The following is a 15,159-nucleotide window of genomic DNA, read 5'->3' on the forward strand; positions in this document are numbered from 1 at the left end:
ATTGTTATAACGTATATTATATGTACTGATATGTACAATCTGTTATATGTACAATCTGTTATATGTATATTATATGTTATATGTACAATCTGTTGTAATGTATATTATGTCTTAGAATATCAAGCCCAAACCAACATTGAACTGAAAATGCAACTCTTAAGATGAAATCTCCATTAGTCTTCAAGCTGCTTCATAGCAGCAGCAGCAGCCAACATAACACAGTCAAAAAAAGAACCGTAATCAATCTCAATGTGCTTAGTTCTTTCATGAAATTCTTGATTTTTGATAATATGAATTGCATTCATGTTGTCACAAATCAGTTTCGTCACAAATCTCATTTAGCAACCATCTTATCCATATTATTTCAGCTGTAGTTTGGGCCATAGCCCTATATTCAGCCTCAGTCGTAGATAAAGCTACTCTTTGTTATTTCTTGCTCTCCCAAGAGATTATAGACATGTCAAAGAAGATGCAAAATCCTGTTGTATATAACCGATCACTTACTGATCCACCAAAATCAGCATCACAAAAGACTACAAGTTCTTCAAAATTTGAAGGAAAAAAAAACAATCCATAATTCGTTGTACCTCTGACATACCTTATAATTCTTAGTACAACAACAAGATGATTGATGTCGGAGCACTCATGAATTGACTTACTACGTGGACTGCATATGTTATATTAGGTCTAGAAATGGTTAGATAAGTCAAAGCTTCCACCAAGTTGTCTGAAAATTGTAGGATCTTCTAATTTTTTTCCTTCAAAAAGTCTTAGCTTGACATTTGCTTCCATAGGAGTTTCCACTCTTTTATTATCATCATGTAGTACAAGATCTGCTGCATATTTGTGTTGCGATAGAAACAATCCTCTTCTTGAGTAAGCAACTTCTAAACCCATGAAATACTTTAAGAAACCAAGATCTTTCATTTCAAATGTTTGTGCAAGTCTTTTCTTTGTTTCATCAATAATTCCGTGATCATCTCCAGTGATAATCATATCATCAACATACAAAAGCAATAAACATTTACCTTTTTCTGAAGAAGATACAAACAATGCAGGGTCATGAGGGCTTTGCTTAAATCCAATTTCTTTGACAGTTGTGCTAAACTTTTCAAACCATGCTTGTGAGCCTGTTTTAGCCCATAAAGGGCCCCCTTTAATTTGCATACTTTGCCTTTTGAATTTTCAATACCTAGTGGAAGCTGCATATAAACTTCTTCTATATCTCCATTCAAAAATGCATTCTTTACATCTAGTTGCCACAAATTCCAATGTTTTGCTAATGCAACTGCTAGAAGAGTTCTGATGGTAGTCATATGTGCCATTGGTGCAAAAGTCTCTAAGTAATCTATTCCAAACTGCTGATTCTAACTTTTGCGACTAATCTTGCCTTGTAATGCTCAATTGATCCATCTGCTTTGGTCTTGATTTTAAACACCCACTTGCAACCCACGACATTCTTCCCTAGAGGAAGTTTCACCAGATCCCATGCCTTCATTCGTTCTAAAGCATTCAACTCTTCTGCCATAGCTAGTTGCCATTCCTCCTTGGAGACTGCTTCCTCATAGGACTTAGGCTCATTATAAGAATGAATCAAAGCAAGAAAAGCACGTTGTTTAGGTGAAAAGGAATCATAAGACACAAAAAGAGGAGGGATGGAGATTCTAGAACTACGACTACCTGAGAGAGCGAAGGTGACAAGGAGGATGATGATGTAGTGAGATGTTCTCCCAAAATTGGAGGTTCAGGACCAGCAGATGGAGCCATACTAGAATTGGCCCCTTCAAATTCTTCTTCCAACGGCTCATACTGCTCAAGAAATGGCACATGTATAACTATTTTTCCCCTCCTTTGATATACTTGACTATTATTATTTTCTCTTTCTATGTCGTTATGATTATTCTCACTTGAATCCTGCAGCTGGCCTTCCTTTTCATCACAATTCTTTCTTGAAGGGTATATCATTAAGAATGGTAGATCTACATTTCTACATTCTCCTTTCTCTTTTTCTTGTATATGTTTTTTTCTCATGAAATACTACGTCTTGAAACCATCATTTTCTTTCCAATTGGATTATAACATTTGTAGCCTTTCTTATCTTTTGCTATACCCAAAAAACAACATTTTGCTGCTGTAGGTGACAATTTGTCTCCCAATTGTTTTGGTATAAGTACAAAGCGTGTGCAATGAAAGACTTTTAACATGTCATAGTTTGGCTTCCGCCCATACAACTTCTCATATGGAGATATTCCATTCAACACCCCTGATGACATTCAATTTATTTGATATACTGCCATACACACAACATTTGCCCAATATACTTTTGGAACGTTAGTATCAAAGAGAAGAGATCTAGTGGTTTCAACTTCAAGTATATGTCTATTCTTTCTTTCAGCCACTCCATTTTGTTCAGGAGTGTAGGCACAAGATTTTTGATGTAATATCCCTTTCATTTGCAAATTACTTTCAAACAGTTGACTAACATACTTTTCCCCTGAATCTGAGCGCAAAGTTTTGATTTTAGTTGCAAACTGCATTTCCACCTGTAGCAATAATAGACGCACAAGAAACGAAGATCGAACATAGATGTAACGTGGAAAACCCTCAACTAGAGGGAAAAAACCACGGGTGAGGAGAACTGGTGCCCACTAGCTGCCAGACTCTCTCTCTCTTAGAAAACTTCATTAACTTGCAAGATTAAGGTTTACAATGGTATAAGTATGCCCAAACCAAGACTCATTGGATCGGGTCCAGACCCGAACCCATACATCAAGATCCGTCAACACTCCCCCTCAAGTTGGGCATACATATCAAACATGGCCAACTTGGATACATTTCTCTCAAATGGAGTTATATGTAAAACTTTAGTCAGAATATCAGCAGTTTGATCTTCAGACTTCATGTATGGTAATGTTAACTAACTCCCTGGCATCAATCCTTTCTTTGATGAAGTGATGATCAATCTCAACATGCTTTGTTCGATCATGAAGCACTGGATTGTTAGCCAAGTTAATCGCAAACTTCTTATCACAATACATCTTCATAGGCCATTCAGTCTCTATCTCAATATCAGTCAGCAAGATCTGTAGCCATAACAACTCTGATACTCCAGTAGCAACAACCCTATATTCAACCTCTGCACTTGAGCGGGAACAAACATCTTGTCTCTTGCTTCTCCAAACACCTAGATTTCTCCCCAAGTAGACGCAGTACCTTGAAGTAGATCTTCTGGTGTCAACACAACCTGCCCAGTTTGCATCAGAATACCCTTCAATTTCAATAGACCTTTGTTTCACATATAGAAGTCCTTTGTCAGGATTCTTCTTCAAGTAACACAGGATTCTATTTACAGTCTTCAAGTGCGCATCCGTAGGTGCATGCATAAACTGACTCATCACATTTACAGCAAATGTGATATCCGGTCTAGTCAGAGTGAGATATATCAATCTACCAACTAGACGTTGATATCTTCCTTTAGCTTCTTCACACAAAGGTTCTCCATCCTTGCTACCGAGTTTGTGCCCAACATCCAAAGGAGTAGAGGCTGGTCTGCATCCCAGTTTTCGTGTCTCCTTCAGTAGATCCAAGGTATACTTCATTTGATTAAGCACAAGAGTCGTACCTGATCTGACAATTTCAATACCAAGGAAATACTTTAGCTTGCCAAGGTCTTTGAGATCAAATTCAGCAGATAGTAACCCTTTAATCTTGCTATCTCTTTTTCATCATCACCTGTAACAATCATATCATCAACATAGACCAACAATAGAGTAACTTTACCCTCCATCCTCTTTATAAACAGAGTATGATCTCAATTTCCTTGTTTATAGCCATGCTTCTTCATAACAAGTCTGAGACGTTCAAACCATGCTCGGGGAGACTGTTTGAGCCCATACAAGGCCTTCTTCAGTTTACAGCATTTTCCAGGTCTCTCAAAACTTGGGGGCATACACATGTACACTTCCTCTTCGAGATCTCTGTTGAGAAAGACATTTTTAACATCGAGCTGGTACATCTCCCAACCATTCAGCACCGCTAAAGAAATAATAACTCTAATGGTCTTCATCTTCGCGACATGAACAAACGTCTCTAAGTAGTCGATCCCATATTTTTGACTGAACCCCTTGGCCACCAGACGAGCTTTGTACCCCTCAACATTCCCATTTGGTTTGTACTTAATGGTGTAGATCCACTTTGACCCAACCAAATGAGCTGCTTCAGGAATCTCTACCACTTTCCATGTCTGATTTCTGTCTAAGGCTTCCATCTCTTCTTGCATAGCATGAGTTCACTTGGGGTCACTCTGAGCCTCTGTAACATTCCTGGGAATCACAGTCACAGACAAGGAGGATACAAAACATTTGTAGTCAGTGCTCAATCTAGAGTAAGACACAAAGTTACCAATAAGGTGTTGAGTACATGACCTGACACCCTTTCTCAAGGCAATGAGAAGATCCTCCTTTTCATTTTCTGTCTGACTTTCTCTCTCAACAGGTTGCTTCTGAGCATGACTTGGGTCATCCAAGGAAGAAGTAGGATTGGGATTCGAAGTAGACTTCTCCCCATCAATCACCTTGTCAGTACAAAATCTTCTCCTAGAATACACCTGCTCAAACAGACGATTGCATTCTCTTTCTGTCTCCATAGAACAATCTCCCTCCTTTTCCTGTTAATGTACCTCAATAGACGTTCCCATCTTCTTCTTTTCCAAGCACCTCAACAGATGGATTTTCTTCGCGCTTGTAATCTAAAAAATCTGTAAACTGAATTGCCTGACTTGGAGAATACTCTTTCTTAGACATTGACTTCTCCTCCTGAAGAGAATTCTCACCAAAATAAGACACATGTTCCAAGAATGTGACATCCTTGTAATGTGAACTCGACCAGTGGTGGGATCTAGACATTTATACCCTTTTTGAGTAGGAGAATAGCCAATAAATATTCCCTTAATTGATTTGGGGTCATGTTTTTTCACATTCCGGCTGTGGTCATGAATGAAACACACACATCCAGAGACACGAGGAGGAAGGTGAAAAGGTTGGCTACTCCCTGGAAGCATGGAGTAGGGTGTACGACCATTTAGCACTCGACTAGGCATGCGATTAATCAAATAGGCACTAGTAATAACCGCATCTCCCCAATAATATTTTGGAAGATTCCTTTGGAACAATAAAACTCTGGTGACATTAAGGAACTGACGGTTTTTCCTTTCAGCAACTCCATTTTGAGGGGGTGTATAACTACATGATGTCTCTGTTAAGAAATATGATTTCTTATTGTTGTTATCTCTTAATTAGGTATTATCTTAGTTAAGAGTTAGTTTAGGATTAGTTAGGAATTAGTTTAGGATTTAGTTTATTTCTTTTTTTTCTCTTTATTTTTTATTTTTTTATTATTTCTGCCAAACTAGCCGTTGGCAGTTCCAACAGCTCTATTAAGAGCTGTTGGAACTAGCCCAACTGCTAGTTTAGCTCATCTCTTCTTATTCTCTCTTATAAATATCCTTGTAACAGTCTTTGTAAAGGATGAGTTGTGTTTTACAGCCTTTATATTGTTTATTGAATGAGTATTACTCTTCTTCACTTGGCCTTAGTGCCTTTTTGGTATTATATATAACAACCCGACCCACTCCCGGGCTCGGGCCTCTGGTTCGACGGATCCCAACCCGCCCCTTAACAGTTTCGGTTCCAATCCTAAAAAGGCTAGGAACCAGGACAATCATCTCATTAAAGCCTCCATTTATAAACCCTTGAAGATTCCTCACAATCTTCAATACGAGACTAAACTTTTGGGGTGTTACAATCCACCCCCCTTAAGGTACACGCGTCCACGCGTGTGGGACCCCAGGTCCGAGTGTTGAACCGGCTCTGATACCACTATAACAACCCGACCCACTCCCGGGCTCGGGCCCCTGGTTCGACGGATCCCAACCCGCCCCCTAACAGTTTCGGTTCCAATCCTAAAAAGGCTAGGAACCAGGACAATCATCTCATTAAAGCCTCCATTTATAAACCCTTGAAGATCCCTCACAATCTTCAATACGGGACTAAACTTTTGGGGTGTTACATTATATGTATTCTTTGTGACTGTTATAGTCACTTTTCACAGTCTCATGAACAGTCCTCTTTCGAAGGAATTCATCGATAGTGAGACACATATACTCACAAGCATTATCGGACCGGAATGTCTTGACAAACCCACCATACTGGTTTTCTACTAGGAATATGAAGGTTTCTATAATATGAGGCCTTTCGCTACGGTTTTTCAACAGATAAACAAAAGTACACCTTGAATAGTCATCTATGAAAGTCATAAAATACTGAAACCACCACGAGAATGAATGCCTGAGGGCCCCCACACATCAGAATGTCCCCAATAAAAGTTTGGGCATTGGACTTAGATAATTTTGAGTTTATAGATGTTATGTTTGTACATTAGATATTATATTGTTAATAGAATAAAGACACTCCTGTTTTCATTCATAATGTTAGTTGGAGCTGATTTAGTTATTGCATTTGTTTCCTTCATTGAATCAGCTTGGTGCTTTTTCATCTCAGCTTTTGCAATCAACTCCACATTACTATATGAGGCGAGCCAAAGATTGTATGGTTTCTGGACTTTGATTTGTTCATTTCTTGTGCTTTCGTGATCCTCTATGATGTATTCTTTTCGGATTTTTAATTTCAGCCGTTGTTGATGATATCTCAAAGCATTGTAATTTGCAAATTGCTGCACAAATATCACGAATCTCAACCAGCCAGAATGGTAACTGGTCCTAGCTATGCTTTGTGTTATTTTTCTTCCTTCGTTTTATCATAATAATGAGAATCTTGCAACTTTTCTATCAACTACCCAAGATGGTTAATGATCCTAGATATGCTTTATCTTATTATTCTTCCTTTTGTTTATCATAATAATGAGACTTGCTTCTTTCTATTTCTCCTGCTAATGTTTTATTTTTTGTTGTTACACATCAAGCTAGATGCAGTTTGTCCTAGCACTTCACATGTGTCTATACAGGTACATGGAAACAAAAAAATAAATCAAAAGCAAGAGCAAGGTTGTACACTTTGGAAGATGCAAAATGTCCCCAATAAAAATGTCGTGAATCCTTTATTAGATACATGAGGTTTTACAGGTTTCCTGGTTTAGTAAATTGGATTAACCTTGCTGCCGCTTCCTTTGACTCCATCGTATAAAAGTGAGATTTTGAGGTTAATAATCTCCAAGCCTCCATAGTTGTTATGGAAAAGGATTTTAAAGTGCACTTGCCTTTAGAGAGAAAATTTTTTTTTATCAAGGTTGGTATAAGCTTGTAAAAATCATGTCGAAAATTTAAAAGAGTTCACCACATGACCAGGCTAGATCTTGTTAAAATTCTTTTTTTCAATAAAATGGAGAAGTGCACTGCAATCTTTTGACTGACTTGTTGGAAATTTGCTATAATATGATTGTAGATGTTACTTTGTTGAGGATGATGATAACATAATTAAGTTTTTAGTGGTTGTATGTGTTGCCAGAGGAGATTTTGCTAAACCTGTGTTGGTCTTTGTGAATTTTTAACTATTGAGGATGTTGTGTTGATGGATCATGTGTATGTATTGATGGTACAAAATGAGTACTTTATGTGCAAAGAGGACAAGGTTAATATGGTTCTGCTGGTTTTCGGCCTGCATATTGAGGATTTTTTACTCTCTTTTCCTCAAACTATGTAAGAAGAGAGTGAGATTCCTTTAATAATCTCATCCTATTAGAATTCAATCCCTGCTTGTTGTCCTTCTATCATCTAGGCATATTAGCCCAGTGGGCAGAAAAGTACTGAGAAAAATTGAAGACATCATTTTTGATAACTTGAAGGCTATAATCCAGACTCTCATCAAGATAAAGAATGCACCTGATACAAGCCCAATTTTCATTGGTGGGGTGTTGCTTAAGTTGGCAGGCTTTATTAACAGAACATTCAATTGAACAAGCAGTTTTCCCACTATGCTCCAATATAATGAGGCATCATGAAGTATATCACCTGCATACATCCACAAGAAGATGTTAGGTGCAAGTGGAGTAAGAGTAGGTTAGTAATTTTCGTGTGATCATGCATCGAAATATCCTTTCTGTATTTTTCTTTGTGATAAAACATCCTGTGTGTCATTTTCTTTTACTTTTTACAACCTAGAGAAGGCTTAGTTTCCCATGATATTTCTGGGAATCTCATGGCCAAAGGCAATGGTTGTGTCTTGAGCTTCTTGAACATTGCCTCCGATTGTTATATTGTCGTCAATGCATTTAAGAAAAGCAGTCCTTTCTTCAGACCAATATATGGTGAAGAATGTGCACTAAACTCCACATAGTCATCTTCATAAAATATTGAAGTCCTTGATTCCAGGCTCAAGGAGCCTCTCTTAAACTGGGGTTTTTCAATTGAAAAACTTGTTGAGGACGAGATTAATCCTCAAAACCTGGAGGTTGACACATATATTCTTCTCATGAAACTCCAAGGAAGAATGCATGATTGACATCTAACTAATGTTTGCCTCATCCTTTACTCTTGGCAATAGAAAGCACTTGTCCGACACCACTCCGATTGTTGTGGGTTTAACCACAAAGCTGTTGCTATAAGATAATGAATTCCTTCCATTTCACTATAGCCTTTGACGACAAAGTGAGCTTTGAAATGGGCTAAGAATCCATGCACTTGTAATATGTGCTTGTGCCTGAGGCGATTAAGTGATTTTTCTCTCTCTCTATGACGACCGGATTATATGCATATGTGGATTCTAGTCACCGGATTATATGCATATGTGCTTGTTCCTTCCATTTCACTATAGCCTTCTATCATCTAGGCATATTAGCCCATGTAGAAAAGTGGCTGCAAGTTGGGTATACTCTTATCAGATTGATTGTCTTTCTTATATGCATATGTGGATTCTAGTAAGCAACGGTATGAAGCCTACTACGTGGGAGTTTGGTGGACTGATTTATGAACAACAAGTTGATAGATATTTTTTCTAAGTACTCTTATTGATGCTGAAAAAATTCTGCTGCCTAGATCCTCTCAAGTTGATTGCTGTGTTTGGTGGACTGATTTACTGAACAACTAGTTGATTGATATACTTTTAGTACTTTTATTGATGCTAAAAAAATTCTGCTGCCTAAATTCTCTCAAGTTGATTGTTGTGTGCTATACTCTTAATTTTCTCAAAGTGCGACCGGATTAAGGTCGTATTGTCTAGTCTCTCGTTATGGCTGATGAAGGCAAAACAAAGATGTAGTATGAGCATAAGAACACGAGCAATTCCTTTTATTATGGCTCTATTGTAAAGTTAGATGGATCTAATTATGAGATTTGGTTTCGTGTGTTTATAATTTCTATGATTGGACATCGGAAGGAGCATGTTATAGAAGAAAATGAGACTGTGGTGAAGAGTGAAAAATATATTACATAGAAGGAAGTTAATAATATTGTCTTGTCATGGATCATGAATAGTGTGCAACCACAGATTACCTCTACTATTGCGTACTATACTTCTGCCAAACAGATGTGCGATTTTATGAAACAAACATACTCTAATGACAAGATGAAGATTTTGCGGGTGGAGGATGAATTACTTAATTTGCAATTGGGTGACCAAAGTCTTGCTTAGTATTTCTCTTCCATCAAGTCAGCGTCCTCTATGTCCCACATGCCACGAGACTCATAGTGAACAGTCTATGGTGACAAAGTTTGTACGAGGGCTCTCTCCTGAATGCATAGTAGCAAAGACATAGATGTTGATTGGAGCAAAAATCCCTGACCAAGTTGACACTTACAATGGACTCAGTCGTCTTGCTTTGGTGGCTTTAGGAGGTCGTGGGGGTAGTTTCTGAAGGTGGAGGGGCACAAACCGAGAGTCAAGAGGAGGTCGTGGGAGATTCCAGGGCACTTGCTGTGAGAAAATAACACATTTGGAAGATAAATGTTGGGATAAGCATGGTCGTCCTTTCGTTACATCCCTAGGCAGAAGTGTTGCATCTAAGCAGACAAGAATTCATTACAGTCTCCTATTTGATCTGTCCAGGCAGCTTTATACAGTAGTAGAGCGATCTTTGTCTTCTTCCTATCTTGAGACTGTGATAGTGAATATCAGCAAGCCAGAATATGAGCATTTCTTAGCACACAAATCTATTCATTCCTTGGCCTCTACAATTATGATAGACAATGCTATATCTGCCAATACTACTCCACATGATACAAGTACTATTGCATTATTGATTCAGGGGCATCGAGACACTTTTGTAGCAGACCTTCATTGTTTACCTTGCTCCACACATTACTTCAGACTCGTCATGTGAAACTTGCAGATGGCAGACAATTTCCTATTATGGGTTATGGAGATGTAAAGATTTCCCAATCTGTGACAATTTCTAACATGTTAGATGCTCATGAGTTTCCCACTAATCTTTTATCAGTCAGACAAATGACTTGCATTGTCGTGTTACATTTGACTTTGGTTTATGTTCATTTCAAGACTTGCAAACTGAAAAGACAATTGGTGGAGGTTATGAGCAAGAGACATCTACATCTTGTCTGATTCTATAGGTATTGCAACTTTTTCGACTTCTTCATTGTCCTCCTCCTTTTAGTGGTATCTCAGACTGGGTCATCCATTCGTATACAAGCTCCGTCACCTACTTCCTCATCTATCAGTACCAGAGTCGTTTTAGTGTGAATCCTGTCAATTTGGCAAGCACACCCATAGAAGTTATTCATCAAGTCTTAGTCCATCTAGTTGTGCACTATTTGATCTTCTTCATGTGTGTGGGGTCCTAGCAGAGTTGCTAGTAGGTCTAGATTTCGTTATTTCCTTGTCATTGTTGATGATTATTCTCGAGTCACTTGGGTTTTTCTTTTGAAAGAAATGTCTGAAGTCATATGTACTCTCAAGAACCTTATTATTGAAATAAAGACCCAGTTTGGTATTCTTGTTAAAAACCTTCACACTGATAATGCTCTTGAGTTCAAGACATCTACTTTAATGAAAATTTACTTTGATAACGACATTTCTCCTCAATTTACTTGTCTCCATACCTCCTAACAAAATGGAGTAGCTGAGTGAAAACATCGTCAACTTTTAAATGTGGCACATTCTCTAATGCTTGACAGTTCATCCTCTTTTACCTGCATATTTTTGGGGAGATGCAATCCTGTTACTTGACCAACCGTTGACCCTCCTCTTCTATTGACAACCAGATTCCCATTAAACTTGTGTACCCACAACGACCCTTGTTTCTGATCGCTCTCAAAAAATTTGGTTGCACATGCTTTGTTCACATCCTTGGGCCTACACGTGATAAATTGGCTGTTTAAGCAATTAAGGTATCTTTATTAGCTACTCCAGTCATAAAGGTTGCAAATGCTTTGACCTCTTGACTCAAAAGGAGTATATTAGTGCGGATGTTATGTTTTTTGAGCCTTAACCTTATTATAGTCCCTCTCCTACCTCTATTGAGATGCCATGATCATCTGACCCACTACCTATCCCTCCCATTCCATTGGAGTCATTCTCATGTGATTAACCTTCTAGTGAGTCTGTTTTTGGTGTCTCCAAGTTTCGTGATCCTCCGCTAGTCTAGACACGTCGACAAGACCCTTTTCACGATCATTCGTCAACTTCCTTTCAGGAAGTAAGTATATCTGAGGTGAATATACCTAGTCCATCTGAGCCCACTATAGATATATCTGATTTACATATTGCTCTTCGTAAAGGCTAGCGACAATGTACTTCTAATCCCATATCTCATTCTGTTTCTATCGACAGTGTTGGTAAAAATATGCAACAGTTTATTCAAGCTTAGACTTTATTAGATACCTAGTGCGGACAAGCTATGCAAGATGAGATGGATGCGTTGGTTTAGCGGGCACCTGACAACTTGTTGATCCTTCTCCTGATTGTGACATTGTTGGCTCCAAGAGGGTATTCATTGTAAAGTATTATTTTGATGGTTTTGTGGAAAGATAGAAAGTTGGGTTGGTTGCTAAGGGCTATATGTAGATCTATGGTGTTGATTTCTTTGTAACTTTTTCTCTTGTGGCCCGGTTGGAAACCATTCGTCTTATCATCTTCATGGCTGTACACCATGACTGGCGCACGTGTCAGCTTGATGTCAAAAATGTCTTTTTGTATGGTGATCGCAATGAGATTGTCTATATGCAATAGCCACCAGGGTCTGAACCACAGACAAAGTGTGGAAAAGTGTGCAAACTGAAGAAGGCTATGTATGGACTCAAGTAGAGTCCTCATGTGTGGTTCCACAAGTTTTTTGAGATGGTCTCAAAGTGTGGCTTTGCAAGACCCTGTCTTGATCATTCTCTGTTTATCAAGAAGAATTCCGTGGGTATGCTCATTCTAGTAGTTTATGTTGATGATATTATCCTGATAGGTGATTCCGATCAAAAAATTTCTGCTACAAAGTCGTTTCTCTAAAAACACTTTGTGACGAAAAATCTTAGTCAACTACGATTTTTCCTAAGAATAGAGGTTGCTCGCAATAGGGAAGATGTAGTTCTATCCCAATGGAAGTATGTTCTTAATTTATTTTAGGACATTTAAGAGCTAAACTGGCCACTCTACCTATGAATCCATGCATACATCTTCATGATGACTAATCAGAATTAGTGGATTCTTGATCATACAGACCCCTTATTGGGAAGCTCTTCTATGTTACTATGACCAGACCATATATTATCTTTGTAGTGGGGAAGCTAAGTCAATGTGTGAAAAGACCCAGGAAAGTTTATTGGGATGCAACATTAATAGTAGTCAAATATTTGAAATTGTCTCCAGGTAAAGAATTTTTGTTCACAAAAGGCAAGGCCTTGGAAGTGGAAGCCTATAGTGGTACTGACTATGCTGGCTCAATCGAAGACATGAAGTCTACTACAAGATTCTATGTATTTGTGGGAGGCAACCTTATATCCTTGAAATGACTTAGGCTAAATCCATGCTATTTAGCCTAAGTGTGTCGATTCCTCTTCCCATGAAGATGTATTGTGACAATAGGGCATCCGCATACATTGCAAACAATCCAGTTTTCCATAAGAGAACTAAACATATTGAAATGAGTTGCCATTACATTCGGGACCTTGTTCAAGGAGGAACCATAGCCACTACCATTCATGTATCATCTGAAGATCGAATTGCAGATGTCTTCACCAAATCTCTTCCTATTGGTGATTTCTTTAGATGTTATGATAAGTTGAGCATGATTAATATGTATGCTCCAGCTTGACAAAGAGTGTTGAATTATATGACCTTAAGTTTCAAGGTGGTCCTTTGCAATATTTAATAGTTATGAGTTCTTTTTAAACTTTTTTCTATTTTTGTTTTGATGTTATTTGTAAGTCTCTATTGCTGCCCTATCTCTTTATTATTGAGATTAGGGGTAGTTAATCAAGTGATTTTTCTCTCTCTATGACGGCCGGCTGTAACAATCACCTTAGGGTTCTTGAAGAGTGTTTGGTGCAACATCTTGAATGAGAGGCTGCTATGGTTGGAAAGGTTTGGATAATCTAGTGCAATCTTGGGATTAGGCGGTCATGGGATGAGTCTCTTAACATGTATCATTTGTTAAGATCACCAAAATATAAGAATGTGAATCATGAATATTACTATTTGGTTTGGGTCGTCAATAGGTGTAGATGAATGGTAATCCTCCAGTGGTATATTTTGAGGCATAATGTCACTAGAATTAGGATCCATTATCATGGGTAGGTTAAGTAAACAGTATGTTAGGACTTAGGAGTATTGCCAGTACTTGACATAACTGGTTGGACTGAGTTTGAGGTCATGAACACTCATATTTTTATTTTTTGGAATATTTTGATATTTTTTGTTTATTAATTTATATTTGATGAAAATAAATAATGAAATTATGTGTTTCTTTGCTTAAAAGACTTCTTATATATATATATATGTATGTATTCAAAAATCCTGGGTGATAATAAGAGTGCCATCAACATTGAAATAATTGAAATCCTTGGCCATTATGGAGTAAAAGCCTTAATGGCACAAAAGGATACGGTGGTTGATGCTAACAAGTAAATTGAAATAATAAAATGATTGGCCATATATGGCTGGTTCCCAATGATACTGCTTGTCGAAATATTCATAGAAAGAATGTCACACTAACATGGCTAAGACAATTTCCTTTGGGGCCAAGACCCTTTTTCCTCTTTTGATTGGTGAACTGGGTTAAGCAAACTCCTACCAAGATGCAAGGAGATGCTCCCTAGTGTTTAGCTCCTAACCTCTTTTAGCTTGAAGGTTTCCAGTTCAACCCTCTGGGCAGGTGGATGGAGCTCTTGTTATCTTGTAAATTAACTTCTTGAACCATATTTAAAAGCATTGTCACAAATATCAATGTTTTTCTCAAAAAAAAAAAAAAAGAAGGGAAGGGAAACAAAGAAGAGCAAAAGAGGGTGAAAAGTCATGTTCTTTTGGACAGGATAGCAAAATAAAAATATCATGTTTCTTTTTTGAATTTTACATCTTTGCTTCAGTAAGTGATGCCAACTATTAAATCCTGTCACCTGAGATAATAAATTCATTGTTTTGTTGCAACTTGCAACTAAAAAGGTATACAAATATGGGTAACAAGAAGGCTGCTTGTTTTATCTCAATCTGTACCCAAATGTTTTACCTTGACTGTTGTCCTATAGATGGCCTTCTTTCTGTGTGATTCTGGTTTTGTATCTCCTTAGCATGCCACAATTTTAAATCATTCATGCTATATAGAATTTCCTTGTTAAATTTCCTCGTTATTTGTGGTTTATTTATTTTCATATCAAAAGTTCACTCAACCTTTCGGCTTTCCTTTGGTTTTTTCTTTCTTGGTATGATTGTAGTACAAAAGCAAAGTCACCTGGATCATTCTTCTACTCATGATTCAACCATTGACATTTCTTATTTTATTTTACCTTGTTTAATTTTATTTGTTGCTAACCACATCATTCTTGCCATTAGATGGAGTTCATGTGGACTACCATATGGAAGGCTTGGTAGATAGTCCTTCGGTGGATGATGATGGAGAATGTCTTTCACCAATTATACTAAATGCTACCTCAATCAACACAGATGTCTATTACAATAAAGCTGTTAACTATACATTGATGGTCACCTTTGT

The 15,159-nt window shown here is 37.7% G+C and overlaps 1 protein-coding gene across 10 annotated transcripts in view; it reads left to right on the top strand.

Moving 5' to 3' along the window:
• LOC116264594 (transmembrane E3 ubiquitin-protein ligase FLY1-like) overlaps positions 1 to 15,159 on the top strand; it is a 41,709-nt gene that overhangs the window by 10,614 nt on the left and 15,936 nt on the right. For 9 of the 10 annotated variants that reach the window (XR_004174897.2, XR_004174899.2, XR_004174898.2 and 6 more), the window contains 3 exons: positions 6,537 to 6,603; positions 6,688 to 6,765; positions 15,000 to 15,157. Coding sequence is in view for 4 of the 10 variants with exons in the window: in XM_031644903.2 (XP_031500763.1) it covers positions 6,537 to 6,603; positions 6,688 to 6,765; positions 15,000 to 15,157 (303 nt within the window). In the remaining 6 variants the exon portion in view is untranslated. The remainder of the gene's footprint in view (positions 1 to 6,536; positions 6,604 to 6,687; positions 6,766 to 14,999; positions 15,158 to 15,159) is intronic. The other variant, XM_031644906.2, reaches the window with a different exon arrangement.

Source organism: Nymphaea colorata, chromosome 11 (genome assembly GCF_008831285.2).
Source record: "Nymphaea colorata isolate Beijing-Zhang1983 chromosome 11, ASM883128v2, whole genome shotgun sequence".
NCBI lineage: Eukaryota > Viridiplantae > Streptophyta > Magnoliopsida > Nymphaeales > Nymphaeaceae > Nymphaea > Nymphaea colorata.